Consider the following 15,902-nt stretch of genomic DNA (forward strand, 5'->3'; position numbering starts at 1 on the left):
TCCTCAAAATCTCCCCGATTCTGGACCCGATGTGAAATTTGGTAGATAACTGTACCACTGAAACAATTTGTACGGCAGCAACTCCGACTCAGGTCGCAGCTTAAGGTTTGATCCGCAATCTGTTAGACTCTTTGTTAGACTGCTTGAGCGGGAATTTATTAGAATTAGATGCACATTTAACAAGGGTGGTTGGTTTGGGTTGGTCTTGCATTTCAGTGTTGCTGTAGAAATAAACCCCCTTGGGCAGTAAACAGGGCAACTGAAAAAGCTCACTACCTCTGGTAACACTGTTCCGGGGACGTTAGTCCCCTAGAAAATAACATGGATCAAACATCACGTCGCTTTCCGGAGCTTTTATTCTTAACGCGACTCTTCCACAGGCTCACCTCGGTATGGGTGGGGTGCGGTGCGGTGCGGTGCGGTGGACGCGCGGAACCCGCAAGAAGACGAGCACCGCGTTTCTGCGAGACCGCCTTTGCCGAGCTGGGTCGGGTCTAGCGCGTTGCCGGGCAGCAGCGGCGTTGCCCGCGGCGGTAGCGCGTCCGGGTCGCGCGCGCAGTGACGCAGCCGGCGCGCGATGACGCGGCGCGCGGCGCGGTGCACGCTGGGATATTTAAGTCTTCTCCGCGGCGCGGAGCCGCGATGTCTCCGGCGGCTGCGGCGGCTGGCGGAGGCGAGCGGCGGCGGCCGATAGCGAGCGCCAGGGACGGCCGGGGCCGGAGCGGGGGCTGCGGCGGGTCGGCCGGGGCGGCGCTCCTTGGCTTGTCGCTGTTCGGCCTCGTGCTGTACCTGGTGCCGGCGGCGGCGGCGCTGGCCTGGTTGGCCGTGGGGGCCACCGCGGCCTGGTGGGGACTGAGCCGCGAGCCCCGAGGTTCGCGCGCCCTCTCCTCGCTCGTTCGGAGCGCGCGGCGTCAGCGAGCACTGCACGCTTCGCCTCCGGCCAAGTCGGCGGTGAACGGAAGTCTCCTAGAGCCGCGGAGCCCGCTCGAAGGACCCGACCCGGCCGAACTGCTCCTCATGGGCAGTTACCTGGGCAAGCCCGGCCCCCCGCAGCCTGTCCCCGCCCCGGAGGCCAGGGACCTGCTGGAGAGGCCTGGCCGCCGCTGCGCGTCCGCGCGCGCCGCGTCGCCAGCGCACTCGGCGCATCGCGCTCACCACATTCACCCTTCTCTCCCCACTCCTCTTCTCCGACCCTCGAGGAGGCCTTCCCACCGGTAAGATACGCTCACCTTCCCCAGACCCTCCTCTTTGTCGACCAGCTTTGAATTGAGGGCTTAACTTTTAAATCCGATTTTCTTTTTCGTTAAGTCAAAGTGGATTCTGTGTCGCTTTGTCCTCTTTAAACACCTTGGTGTGTGTCAGCCGCCTCCTGCCCTCCTTGAACCTTTGGGATGAGATGTGATGGCAGAGCTGTTTCCTTCCTTACAGTTTTTAAAACTTAATTTTAATACGGCATGGATTTAGCAGGATACTTAATAAGCTACTAAAATATCCCACTTCTGGTGAAAATATCTTGTTCTTTCAAGAATAGTTTAGATCGTATATTTTGTTACATTTTTTCCTTTCGACCAGTAAGGGAAGTACATCAAAGCGGTGTTCCCAGGAGACCCCTCTTTGATAAAATTTGATGATAAATATCAAAGAGGCATTTCCATTTAGTCCCAATAGCTGAGTGACACAAGGAAATCCAAAACTTTGGTGAAAATATTAGATTATGGATAAACACATGTAGTTGAAAGATCAACTTTAGGTGGTAAAAATGTTTGACTTTGGGTGTATATTACTTATGACTCAGCATAAAAAACTGAAATGCTTTGAGAATTCTTGAAAAGTGCCGCCTGGCATGCCCTAACATGCACTTTCCTTCCATTGTAGTTTTCCTTGTGTGGGCAGGGTTTTCAATTTCCCTCTCAAAATTGTTGAAGTCCATTGTAGGGACAGCTGTTCAACAGCTGCCACTTGCCACCCTTAGATGGAATGGGGGAACGTTGCCATAAAAATGCTGTTTTGTGTGGCTCAAAAAGCAGTCTGAGCTCTCTGGAAAATAACCGAACCCACGTGATGCTTTAGGAGTCTACGTTTTCTGCAATTCTTTTAAGCTTCTTTGATTCTGTAGTGTGTCTCCCATTCTCCATAGGGATTGTGGGACTTTATCAAACCGGTTTGTCATAACACCTCGAAGACGATACCCAATCCAGCAGGCCCAATATTCCCTTCTGGGGGTACTTCCTACAGTGTGCTGGAATGGTTATCACAAGAAGACTGTGCTATCTGCTCGTAATTCCAAAATGGTGTGCAGCCCAGTGACAGTGAGGATTGCTCCTCCGGATAGTAAATTGGCTCGTTCGCCAATGTGAGTATTACTGCTGGCAGAATGAACTCTGATTTATTTCCACTTATTCTTCTATAGCTACTCCTCTGATAAAACAAATGTAAAGCATAAAAGGGAAGAAACTGCTTATTTGAATGAGAAATCCCTAAATCTGGTCCTTGAACAGTTTTTTATGTTTGTTTTGTTTTGGCCTTAGGCTGTAGCTTTAATTGCTAGGGGCAGTTTCTATCAGTGGATACGTTTGCTTATCGGTTAGCTTCTGATTTCCAGCGGCTGAAGTCTGTGCTGTATGGCATGATTATTTATTTTTTTAACGTTCATTTATTTTTTAAAGAGAGTGAAGGAGGGGGGGCAGAGAGAGACAGGGACAGAAGATCTGAAGCAGGCTATGTGCTGACAGCAGAGAGCTCGATGTGTAGGGCTCAAGCCCACGAACCGTGAGATCATGCCCTGAGCCAAGACAGAAGCTTAACCAACTGAGCCACTCTACTGTCCCTGACATGGTTATTAAAATGCGTTGATGCTAGAATATTATCTTTCCTTACAGACCAGAGCAGATAATCAACTCCACACTGTCCTCACCATCAAATAATGCCCCAGACCCATGTGCAAAGGAAACTGTACTGAGTGCCCTCAAGGAGAGAAAGAAAAGGACGGTGGAGGAAGAAGACCAAATATTTTTTGATAGCCAGGAAAATAAAAGAAGGTAACCAGCCCAGCAGAGTATTAAACAGGCCTCCCACATGGACTCCTGTGATTTGTTGAAATACAGATCATTGCCAAAAAGATACAAAGGCCAACTCCAGTTTGTGAGCTTTATATTTATAGTAGGCTTCTTTGGCTTCTGTGGAAGAGCTTGGTAACAAGGGCTTTAATGTTCTTAGTTTTCTAAGATACAAGTTAAACTTTATAATTTACCTTTTCCATAAGTGCCAGAGATAAGCGGACAGCTGTTAGCCATGTTAGCCTCATACTTTTGATACAGATGTGCTGAATCTTATTTTTTAGAGAGAATGCTAACAATCTTTCCCTCACCAGCTTGTGTTGTTCAGTTATTTGGGTAACCCCCATTTCAAATGTCTTACTTTTGCTGAAGAAACATTTAGCAGAGAAGGGTGATGACTGGAATGTGGTAGATTTATCAGTAATGAGAGTAAAACCAATTTCATTGTTTGATTTCTGATATCTTAATGAAAATGGAATAAACAGTCTGTCTCCTGAGTGTGGAAAGAGTAGAGGCTGAAGTCACTAGTTAGGATGCAGAACTGCTTAAGGCTTTCCAAGAATCAGTTCAGGATTCCAGTCTTTTAATTCAACAGATTGAGCACCTTCTTTTTGCCAGGGCCTACTCCAGGTACTGTGGATAGGGCAGCGAGCAAGATGGAGTTCCCATGGGACTTGGATAAGACGATGAGGAATTCTAGATTGTGTCTAGAGGTTAAAAAACAAAAAAAAAAAAAAAAAGAAGAAACAACAGGGTGGATCTAACAGACTAATTAGAAGGGGGGTGTTCTTTATATTAGACAAGGAAGCACTCTGAGGAGACAGTGGACCCCATACTTGTTAAATATATTGTTTCTATTACCTAGACTAGATTTTTCATCTCCTACAAGTTCAAAGATGGCCACCTTTGATACTGCCAGTGGAAAATTAGGTAGGGAAATATTAATAAGTGGAAGTGTTTTATGTGATGTGGGAAGATCTGATGATGGAGAGATGATTTACAAGTGAGCACTTTGAACTAATGTTAGCTGGCTAAGCAGGGGTGGCGAGTGGGGGTTGGAGGCAGGAGAAGGACTCTTTTTTTTTATATTCCCAGTAGGTCTCCCTTGTTCTCCAGTTACAATTTTTCTTCACCCCATGAGCCTATATAACTGAAGACCCTGTTACCTTTCTCACACTTGGAGTAAGTGGTGATTATGGGCACCATGCATAGGTCCTTCTTATGTGTGTTATATGACATTTTTCCCTAACGGATTTGCCATATTAACCTTTAGAACACTATGCGGTGTGTGGGTTGGTCCCTAAAGTGTTCATTGGTTTTTTGTTTTTAATCTGTGGATGGTAGAGTATCAAATTTGTGATTGTAAAACTTTGGAGAGAAGTTAGCAATTAATTGATACACCTTAATAAGGTCAAAAGGTCTTGAAGCATGTTTATACTTCCCTTGCTATGAGGACAATCTTAGAGTAAATTTACCTTTCAGAATCTTTAGGATTTGAAGCAACTTTTCCTTATCTAGCGTGGAACTTATATGCCATGGAACTAGTATAAGGTTCCAGGAATATGAGAAGATACTCTAAGGAAAAAAAAACAACAACAGTCATTTCATTTAATTGAGGGTTTTTTGATTTGTCACAGGCGCCATGATAGCAGTGGGAGTGGACATTCAGCATTTGAGCCCCTGGTGGCTAATGGAGTTCCTGCTGCTTTTGTGCCTAAGTAAGTGAGACTCTTATCTGAATGAGATAGACTGTTGGGGAAAGAGAACCCTCAGAGCTGTTTTCCTGTAGATTTTACTCTGTGCTTTTTTGTGATGCTTTATTAATTCAGGTTCAAATCTTTGAAATTGGAGAGGAACATTTTGAGTAATGTGCCACAGTATCATCTAATTTCTTCTAATATTTTTTCATTACTATGGATAAAATATGGTAAGGCTAAGAGTTTGTAAATGTATTTAACCACATATGTAAACAGGTTTGTGCAGTGGATAAAATGCAACAGTGTGGAATTTAAGATAAATGTTAAGTTTGTACGTGTGAGTTGAAGTATATTTAAGGAAGAATTGGATAGGAGGGAAAGTGGCTTAGAAATTGGTGAGGTACTTGGGGTGACTTACATGCTTATTGAGTTAGTAGTATGATAAGGCTGTCAGAAGAGCGGATGTGCTCCTAGTCTGTACTGACAAAAGAACAAAGATTAGCATGGAGCAGGTGAGAGGCAGTCCTGCTTCCCTTAATTCTGTTCAGATCATCCGTGCAGTGCTGTGCTTGCTTCGATGTCCTACACGGTAAGAGAAGATAAGCACAACCTGACATTCATTCCACGTGAAGCAATTATAAGATGTTAAGGGGTGGCGGTGGCACATGAATGGGTTTTAAAAGTACTAACCCAAAGGAGAAAAATCTCAAGGAGAATAAGGAAATGAGGGAGGGGAGGCTAATGGTCTTCAAGAACCTCAAGGACAGTCGCATGGAAAAAAAGAAGGAAAACAGTCGCTTGGTTTGGCTCCAGATGGGATTCCCCTGGTGAAATAGGTGGACCTTAGGGGAAATACATTTCCTCCATCCCGTGTAAGAGTGGCTAACAGTCATCACTCTAGGAGATCGTGAGTTGTCTACATTGTAACAAACGTTGGATGACTATTCTACAAGAAAGATGTTTAGAGAATTTTTGTTTCGGTTAGAAGCTTAGAAAAATTGGTTGGTTCCTCTTAACTCTGATTTTTTTTTAAATAGCTTTGTTGAAGTATAATTGACATTTATAATAAACTGTGCCTGTCTAAAGTGTACAGTTTTTGATAAGTTCTGACATGTATACACCTGCTAAACCATTGCCACAATCGAGGTAATAAACATAACCGTCACCTTCACAAGTTTCCCCGTGCCCCTTAGTAGCACCTCCCTCCAGTCCTGCCTCTATCCCCAGGCATCCACTGATCTGCTTTTTGTGCATTTTCTAAAATATTTTTTTTTCTAAAATATTATTTAAGTGGAATCCTACATTTCACTTTTTAAATATTTGGCTTTCCCTTCCTGCCTTTGTCAGAGATATTTAGCTGAAGTGGTAACAGTAATATTAAGAGCCTTATCCTTTTTTATTAAGTTTATTTAAGAAACATTTTATGGCCACGGATGAAAGCCTTCAAAGAATGTTGCCTTGCGCACCTCACTGTCCTTTTCTCTTGTATTAGGCCTGGCTCTCTGAAAAGAGGTCTCAATTCCCAGAGCTCAGATGACCACTTGAATAAGAGATCCCGCACCTCTTCCATGAGCTCCTTGACAAGCACGTACACAGGTGGCATCCCTAGCTCCAGCCGCAACGCCATTACCAGTTCTTACAGTTCTTCTCGAGGTTTCTCTCAGGTACGTTCATCCTGTGCTATGGGAGAAATGCGTTCCAAGCACTAATTAGTTGATTAGCCAGTGTTTACTAGGCACCTTCTGTTTGTCAGATATTGGGGTTACCTCTAAGCTAAACAGAAGATACAAACCCGTGAACGGTAACGGTAGACCCAGGGATGGACTAGAAAGCCCAGAAAGCAAGCCAGGGCATGTGGCACAAAACAGCCAGTATTGCAGATAAATAGACAAAAGGATGAAGAATTCCATAAATGATACTAATTTAATTGAAAAGGTAGATTCAGTCCCGACTGCACTGGGTCTTAGAAAAGAAATTCACCCTATTGTCATTGAGAATTTAGTGAAAGTTTTTTAAAATATTGTCATTAAAAAAATTTCTTTTTTAGAAAAATTTGCGATTCTTTCTTAGTAAGAGGAAGTAGTGTGGTCTAGGGAACAGAGCAAGCTTTGCTACCAGACAGACTTGCGTTCAAATCTTGACTCTTGACTCTTAGTCCCTATAGGGCCTTGGGCGGGTAAGTCACTTAAACCTTTTCATCTCCAAAAGATTATTACAAAGGTTGAGGGCAATGCTTGGAAAATGCCCATCACAGTGCCTGTCAGTAGTGGACACCCTATATATAGTAGCTAGAAAAAAAATAAGGCATGTGTGAAAGATTTTTGAGAGGAGACCGTTTTTGAGATAAGATAATCCAGAAGGTTCTTAGGGTAATACAAATGAAAGATGAAGGCCTAAGCCAGAGCAGCCGTGGGAATACAAAGAATATTAAATAATAACCTTTACCTGGAGCACTTACTCTGTGATAGGCCCTGTGCTGAGCACTTTACGTAACTTTCCTCACGTAATCATCACAACGCGCAGATTTAGGATAATTCTTAAGGGCCCTAAGATTTTCAGAACGGTCAGTGAGCACTGGCTTCAACTTGAAGTCACCAGCTGCATTCACCCGTGACAAGAGAGTCGGCCTGGCCTTTGAAGCTTTGAAGCCAGGCACCGACTTTATAGTTACAGAAGTCCTGGATGGCCTCTTCCAACGTAAGGCTCTCTGTACTGAAAATCTGTTGATTGGTGGAGCCGCCTTCATTAATGACCTTAGCTGGATCTTCTGGATAACTTTGCTGCAGCTTCTCCATCAGCACTTGCTGCTTTGCCTTGTTGTGCAGACAGCTTCTTCCCTTAAACCTCATTGAGTTGGCCTTTGCTGGCTTCAGACTTTGCTTCAGCTTCCTCACCTCTAAACCTTCGTTGAATTGAGGAGCTGGGTCTTGCTCTGGATGAGGCTTTGGCTTAAGGGAATGTTGTGGCTGGTTTGGTCTTCTGTCCAGCCCACTGAGACTTCCTCCATCTCAGCAAGAAGGCCTCCTCACTTTATCATTTGTGTGTTCCTTAGGGTAGCACTTCTGATTTCTTCAGTACCTTTTCCTTTGCGTTCACACCTTGGTTATTGGGTACGAGAAGCCTAGCTTTCAGTGTCTCGGCTCTTGACCTGTCTTTCTCACTCAGCTTGATCATTTGTAGCTTTTGCTTGAAAGTCAGACATGCGACTCTTCCTTTCACTTGGACACTTAGAGGCCATTGTAGGCTTGTTCTTGGTGTGATTTCCATACTTTTGTATCTCGGCAAATAGGGAGGCCCGAGGAAAGGGGGAGAGAGGGTGGGGGAAGTGCCAGTTGGTGGAACAGGACACATGCATTTACCAGTTCAGTTTGCCACCTTACACGGGTATGGGTTGTGATGTTCTAAGACAGTTACAGTTACAGTAAGAATATTGAGGATCACTGATCACAGGTCATTATAACACATAGGATAATAATAAAGAGTTGGAAATATTGTTAGACTTACAAAATGTGAGACAGAGACATGAAGTGAGCACATGCTGTTGGGGAAATGGCAGCAATAGACTTGCTAAAAGCAAGAGTTGCCACAAACCTTCAAGTTTGTGAAAAACAGTATTTTTTTTAAGTTTATTTATTTTGAGAGTGAGACAGCGTGAGAAGGGGAGGGGCAGAGAGAGAAACTCCCAAGCAGACTCCACACAGGTGCTCTTACCCCAGTAGTTTTTGATAAATAACTTCAGTGCTTTTTAACTTTAAAAAAAAAAAAAAAAATCCTTTGTGTACATTTCCAACTCAAACTGAAATCTCTTTTTCAGACAGCCTTGGTTTCTTTGAGTTGGAAATGATATTTGTAGGTACAGTCTCTAGGACCATTAAGGTATGCATACCCTTTAGAAAGAGGACGCTCAATCGTTAGTTTGTACTGATATTTCAAATTCAGATTTAGGATTACAGAACTTTTTACGTAATTTCTTTGATTTTATATTTTTATGTATTCTTATACAAAAAATGTTGCTTCATGATTACTTATTTGATTGGTCCCTAGTACACACGATTTCAAAATAATGATATCAGTGCCATTACAAACAATAAGACAAACCAGCTTAAGAATTACTTGTGACTCATTTTGTTGTTAGTATATATTCTTGTATGGGTACTGGGGAATATACAATCAAAATACGTGTTATAAAGTAATGTGAATTCAGTGTTCTCATTTACAGCACCAACTTGATATACGGTAAGGTTTATTCAGTGTATTTTAATGTTTTAGGGATTTCTTTTATTTTTGAATATAGTTTGCTTTTAATTATGTAAAATAAAATACTTAAATCGTCCGAAGAACGTGTGATAAAGCAAAATACACTCAGAAGTCCAGTTGCCACCTCTTTCTACTCCATGTTGTTCCCTTCCTGTTTTATTACTTTCTGATCGTCCTTCCACTGTTTTTTTTGTTTCTCCTCAAAACCATATGCAAATCCATGTCTATCTGTAAACCCCACCTTCTAACCTTTGAGGCAGTGATAGGTGCAAGTTTGAGCCTTGCTTCGTCTTTCCCTCTACACCTGCATAGTTACTCTTTCCCTTTGGTGACAAACATTGGGTTGTTTCCATCTAATGCTGGGACAGATGGTGCTGCAGGCAATGCTCTAGTTCATGTGTCATTTCACACTTTGGCCTTTACACTTTTAGGATAGCTTCCCCAGAATATAGATTTCCAGGCCAAAGGTTAAATGCATGTGTAGTTTTGCTAGATATTGTTAACTTCCCCTTCTTAGAGTATGTACCGTTGAGCATTCCCATCAGCATCGTATGAGTCACCATTTTTCCATAGTAATCAATAGATGAAGGTTGTCATAGCTTTGGATTTTTACCAGCTAGGTGAGGAGTAGTATTTGTGTCTCTTATGAGTGAGTTTGGGCGGATTTTCCTATATTGGAGAAACAGGATTTAAATGTAAAATAAAAGTCATGAAAGTATTTGTGAAAACCGTCTTCTTGTGCAGTGCTGGTGGGAGTGTCAATTCATACAGTTCTCTAGAGGGCAGTGTGGCAGGTAATTACCAATATTAGAGATGCAGGTGCCCTTGGTCCAGCAGCCTTGCTTTTCGGAGTTAATTCTACATATACACTGGAAAACATGTACAAGGATGTTGATTGTAGCATTTTAACAGCAGAATCTTGGAAACAATGTAAATGTGCCTTTGGTGGGGGGGGGGGGGGGGGGAGTTGAATGACAGTATTTCCATAAGTTGAAATACTATGTAACTATCCAAAAGAATAAGGTACCTTAATAGGCGCTGATGTGAATGATCTAAAAGATACATGACAAAAGCAAGGTGCAGAACTGTGTCTATGGTATCCTCTGTTGTTTGTGCTGCTGGTTTCTTTAATCTTTTAAAGTGCATAGAATAATTCTGACAGATTTTATAAAAAACTGGGAATAACTATTGCTGTAGGAGGGGAACTTTTTACTGTGTACTCTTTTTGTTGGAATTTGTAATACCTGCTGCAAGTAGTGCATTTCCTGGTTTCAAAAAGGTGTTCAGTAAAATAAAATTCCCCTGACCTGGGTGTCCCAGTCTCTGTCCCGTAGTACCTGTTAACATTCGTGCTATATGCAAACACAGATAATACACAGAATTATTGGTCTCTGTTACACAAATGGGATCATCACGTGTGCTTTTTTTGAAAAACATCCTTTTTTATCATATATTGCATAGCATTCTGTGTCATATGATCCATGTTGAAAATATTTTTTTAAATCAGAGTCTAATGTAGAAAAACAAGTATCGTGAGTGTTTAGCTCCATGTAACCACCACCCAGGTCAAGTAATGAATCATTTTCTTTTTATTTTTTTAACTTTGTTATTTTGAAAGAGCGAGAGCACAAGTTGGGGAGGGGCAGTGAGAGGGAGAGACAGAATCCCAAGCAGGCTCTTTGCCATCAGTGCAGAGCCTGATGCCAGGCTCGAACTCCAGAACCGTGAGATCATATCCTGAGCTGAGATCAAGAGTCAGACGCTTAACCACCTGAGCCACCCAGGTGCCCCAGTAAATTTTCAACGCCCAGAAGGCCCTCTCATACTCATTCCTTCCTTCTTGAATATTAGCACCATATAATTTTCCCTGTTTTAAAACTTGATATATAAATGGAGACCAGAATATGTTTTCTTTGGTATGTGGCTTCTTTCACTCACCATTTTCTTTGTGAGATGCATCCATGTTGTTGCATGTAGCAACAAGTCTTTCATTTTCTTGCTGTGTTCATTTTTGTTATATGAATATACCACAATTGTTTCCTTCTCTTGTTGGGACATTGGGTTTCCAGTTTGGAGCTGTTATGCATAATGCTACCATGGACATTCTTGTATTAAATCTTTTGGTGCACGTATATAAAGTATGTGTATTCTCAGTTTTAGTAAATTATATTGAACTGTTTTAAAGTTATGTTTCAGGGTGCCTGGGTGGCTCAGTCGGTTAAGTGTCTGACTTCGGCTCAGGTCATGATCTCACGGTTCGTGGGTTAGAGCCCCGCATTGGGCTCTGTGCTGACAGCTCAGAGCCTGGAGCCTGCTTTGGATTCTGTCTCCCTCTCTGTCTGCCCACCCCCGCTTGAGCTCCGCCTCCCCCCCCCCCTCAAAAATGAATAAATGTTAAAACAAAAATTTTTTAAATAAATAAATAAATAAAAATTAAGTTTTGTTTCAAGGGTGCCTGGCTGGCTCAGTCAGTTAAACGTCTGACTTTGGCTCAGATCATGATCTCACAGTTAATGAGTTCAAGCCCTGCATTGGGCAATAAACTTTTAAAAATATATATATATAAATAAATAAATAGATGAAGGGAAGAAGGAAGGACGTTATGTTTCTGTTGATACTCTTACCCTTACCAGTGCAGTATGAGATTTTGTTCCTGTGGTTACACAGCCTCACTGACACTTGGTGTTACCAGTCTTTAATTACCCATTCCAGTGGGTGTGAAATAGTATTTCATTGTGGTTGTAATTTCCTAATTGTAATTTGTGGTTATAATTGTAATTGCTGATTGCTAGTGAAATACAGGTATGAACTGTTCATTGGCCATTCATACTTCCTTTTTTATGAAGTACCTATTCAGGTTTCTTGGCTTTCTTCTATTTAGTTGTCTTTTTTTTACTGATTTATATACATTCTTCATATATTCTAGATGCAAGCTCTCTGAATTCTATGTATTGCAACAAATCACTGTCCTATTCTGTGTCTCACCACTTGGTTTTCTTCAGATTTACTCTTATGGTTAATGTATTGTGTGCACTGTTTAGGAACTTTTTGTCTACCTGAAGTCATGGTGGTGTTATGCTACCTTCTAGAAGCGTTATTATTTTTCTTCTCACATTGGGATCTATAATCCACCTGAAGTTGATTTTTGTATATGATGCGAGGTACGGATCAAAATTAGTGTCTTTCCACATAAATATCCATTGGACTTAGCAACATTTATTGAAAGGATGGATCACCCTTTCCCTCTTGCGCTGTGGCACTGCCTTTGTTATAATTTAAGTGTCCATATGTATATGTGGATCCGTATCTAGATTCTGTTCTGTCGGTCTGTTTTTCTGCCCTGTACCTGTCTTCTTTTCTACGCTATGCCACACAGTCTTTTAGTTTTGGTGTGTAGTAGAATAAGTCATCCAACTTTCTCATTTCTTTCATTCCTCTTCAGAATTGTCTTCGATCTTGACCCTTTGCATTTTTCTGTAAGTTTAGAATTAGCTTGTTGATTTCCACCTAAATAAAGACCACTTGCTGAGATGTTAAGATTGCCTTTAATCTGCCAGTTATTTTGGAGAGAAATGACCTTTTTACAGTGTTGAATCTTCCAGTCCATGAACATGGTATATCCTTCATTTACATCATCTTTAACTTCACCATGTAGTTGTTTTACATACTAAACTTATTCCTAGATACATGTGTTTGATACTACTATAATGGTGTATTAAAATCTGTTGCTGATGTATAGAAATACAACTGATTATTGCATTCAGGAAATTTGCTAAATCCCATAAGCATCTATATATTCTTTAGGACTTTTGTGTGTGCATCACGTTGCCTACAATAATGACAGCTTTTTTTCTCCCTTTGCAGTCCTTATGTTGTTTGCTTATGCCTTAGTGCATTTGGTTAAGACCTGAAGTACAACGTTGAATAGAAGTGATAGCAAACATCCTTGTCTTTCCTCATCTCAAAGGGAGCGCTTTCCACATTTCCTGTTACATATGCTGTTTAATACAGGTATTTTGTAGATAGGTACTCCTTATTGGATTAAGGAAGTTCCTTTTTCAAGGTTATGTATCAATGAATTTTAGAAGTCACTCTGTTTTATGCTTTCCTTTTTCTTTAATTTCTGCCCTTATAGATACTACTTCTTTTTTTTTCTTTTTCCTTTTTTTTTTCTTTTTTCATGTTTGATTTGTTGGGATTTCTTTCTGGCTTTTTAATCCAGACTCTTAGATCACTAGGGTTTTTCCATTGTTTTCCCTTTTCTAATATATGTATTTAAGGTTACACAGTTCCTACAAACTTAACCGTAGCTGCATTTCCACAGCTTTGTAATAGAGGAATTTTTCATATTCATTCTTTGATTCATGGGTTACTTAGAAACTCATTGCTTAATTTCAAAACCATTAATGCCTTGTCTTCTTTGTTACTGGTTTTTAGCTAAATTCCATTAGCTTACAGGATATACTCCTCTATCCATTCTTGTTTTGAGATTTGCTCTGTGCCTGAGTACATGTTTAGTTTTGGTAAGTGTTCCAACTTCACTTGAAAAGAAATTTTATGAAGTGCTCATTTACAGTTTATATTCCTTGGAGTTTGTCTTGTGGCTTGATATGTTTTGAAAAACTCTCAACCTAATATTATCTCTTCAGATACTGTTCTGCCCTATTTTCTCCCCCCACTCAGTGTTCTAGGGCACATGGTAGACCTTTTCCTTTTGTCCGTGTCTGTCTGTCTGTGTCTCCCGTCATTTTGTCTCCACCTCTAGTCTTCCTTCGTCTAGTTTACTGATTTACTTTAGCTTTCTGTCATCCACTGCCATCCATCTTAAGTAGTTTTGATTCTCTTTCTTACGGTTGTTGTTGGTGTGCCAGGATTCTCCATATTGTCATTTAAATTCTTGTATAACAGTTCTTCTAAGGTTTTATTCAATAATTCCAACATTTGAGTCTTCTGGTCTGTTTTTGATGTCTGATTTTTTTCCTCTGGGGTATTGGATAACTATTACTTTCTTATATATTTTTGTTGTTGCTTTATTTCTGTGTCAGACAAAAAAAAAAAAAAAAAAGTAATGGTGACTTAAAGCTCTGAATGATGGTGTCTTCCTCCAGGGAGGTTTTGCTTTTTTACTTTACCTTGGGCAGTAGTTAGGATAGTGGCAGGTTACTTCTGTCCAGGTAGAATTGACATGGTTTTGAGTTGGTTGTCTGTTCTCGTTGGTTGTCTATATCCTCGTATGTAGCCTTTGGGATCCCAACCAGAAAGCTTTAGGTCTTATTAAGGACCCTCTACTTTGGAAGACCCTGAATTCATTTTTGTCTTTCCAGCCATATGAGACTGCCAAAAGCTTTTCCGTGCCTCTCAACTACAGCTTTTGCTTTTGGAATTGGCATTCACCATGAGAGAAAAAGTAGACTTAAATATGGGGGCTAACCCTTGGCTCCTCTTCCCTTGGCTCCACGATGTCTACTGCCCCGCTGGCTCTTCCGTACTGCCATACCTTCAAACACACGTAGGTCAGACCTTCAGCATTTGCTTCTTGTCTCTGGCGGGAGTGTTAGCGTAAAACAACACGGTCAGCCTTTGCCTGGAAGTGGGTCAGATTTTAAGCAGCCTCATTTGTGGTGGAGCCTTTGACCTGTTGCAGGAAATACACTCCCTGACACTAATAACTGTTTGGTATTGTTTTAAGTAGTTACTGGTCCCCTCTCTGCTTGTCCCCTGCTCACATGCATGCACTGTCTCTCTCTGTCTTTCTCCATCTCTCTCTGTCTCTCTAAATAAATAAATAAAGTAATATTAAAGTTCCTTTTTTGTTTATTTATATTTAGAGAGAGAGACAGCATGAGCTGGGGAGGGGCAGAGAGAGAGGGAGACACAGAATCTGAAGCAAACGGGGAGATTATGACCTGAGCCATAGTTGGATGCTTAACCGACTGAGCCACCCAGGTGCCCCAATATGAACGTTCTTTATGTTTCTTTGGAAAAAAATGTACTGAGGTAGTGATCATCTCCAGTAATCAATTTCAGTGTCAGTCCTTACATTTGGTGCAGGTGGTAGTAGAGGTATTTAATTTAACTATATTTTTCCAGGGGAACACTGGTAAATATCCACATCTACAGCTGTCTACACTGGAAGTCCTAGCATTGATACAAAATCATCACAGATGTTACACTGGTACCAGTTACAGAAAAAGTAAACTGTCCTCTGACCTTTTGTGCGCGGCGTTGATATCTCCCTGTGTCTTACCAGATTTCTCATTTTCCAGAGTAGGCATATGTATTTACCCTTGCCTTCAGCACTTCCAGACCTAACCTGCCTCTCGCCCTTGTGCCCCGTAACTATGTTCTATGTTGCAGCCAGACCGTGACATTTATTATCTACCAAGAGCACTTCCTACCTGCTGCCTTCCCTTGCTTTGTTCTGGTCTCCCTCTGGAATAACACGTCCATCCCACTGCAGGCACTCTTCAGGTGCTTTCTGTTAAGTCATGAAAGGCTGTCTTGTCTTTTGGCTGTTACAGTCGATTTGTGTTCTTTCCTCTTTTTCACACTGTAAATTTCTTGATGGAACCGTCTTGCTCATCTTGGCATTCTTTGTAAAGTAGAAAGGTCTAGAGCCTCTGTGAAGTGGGGACTCTGCAAATCAAAGTTGAGTTATAGCGCAGAACTAAATTGACTGTTAGAAGTATAGATTGATTATTTTTTTTAATGACTCTCCTTGTTACATCTTTTGCCTGTTTTTCATTTGATACGTTCATTGTATTTTTGTGGAGTTGCAGGACTTGCATTTTTCATGTTAAGGATAATAACTCTTCCTGAAAATATTTGCCTTTTAATTTTGTTTATAGTTTTTGTTTGTTTCGGGGTGTGTTTATTTCCAGCCTACATAGAT

At 41.3% G+C, this 15,902-nt stretch overlaps 1 protein-coding gene across 5 annotated transcripts in view; it reads left to right on the top strand.

Moving 5' to 3' along the window:
- The window catches only part of POM121C (POM121 transmembrane nucleoporin C), a 53,673-nt gene that overhangs the window by 27,111 nt on the left and 10,660 nt on the right, over positions 1-15,902 (top strand). For 4 of the 5 annotated variants that reach the window (XM_047837502.1, XM_047837503.1, XM_047837500.1 and 1 more), the window contains 4 exons: positions 2,138-2,353; positions 2,880-3,038; positions 4,694-4,774; positions 6,246-6,417. In XM_047837502.1, the coding sequence (XP_047693458.1) occupies positions 2,289-2,353; positions 2,880-3,038; positions 4,694-4,774; positions 6,246-6,417 (477 nt within the window). In that variant the 5' untranslated portion in view covers positions 2,138-2,288. Of the gene's footprint in view, positions 1-612; positions 1,215-2,137; positions 2,354-2,879; positions 3,039-4,693; positions 4,775-6,245; positions 6,418-15,902 lie in introns of those variants that run through there. The other variant, XM_047837499.1, reaches the window with a different exon arrangement.

Source organism: Prionailurus viverrinus, chromosome E3 (genome assembly GCF_022837055.1).
Source record: "Prionailurus viverrinus isolate Anna chromosome E3, UM_Priviv_1.0, whole genome shotgun sequence".
Lineage (NCBI taxonomy): Eukaryota > Metazoa > Chordata > Mammalia > Carnivora > Felidae > Prionailurus > Prionailurus viverrinus.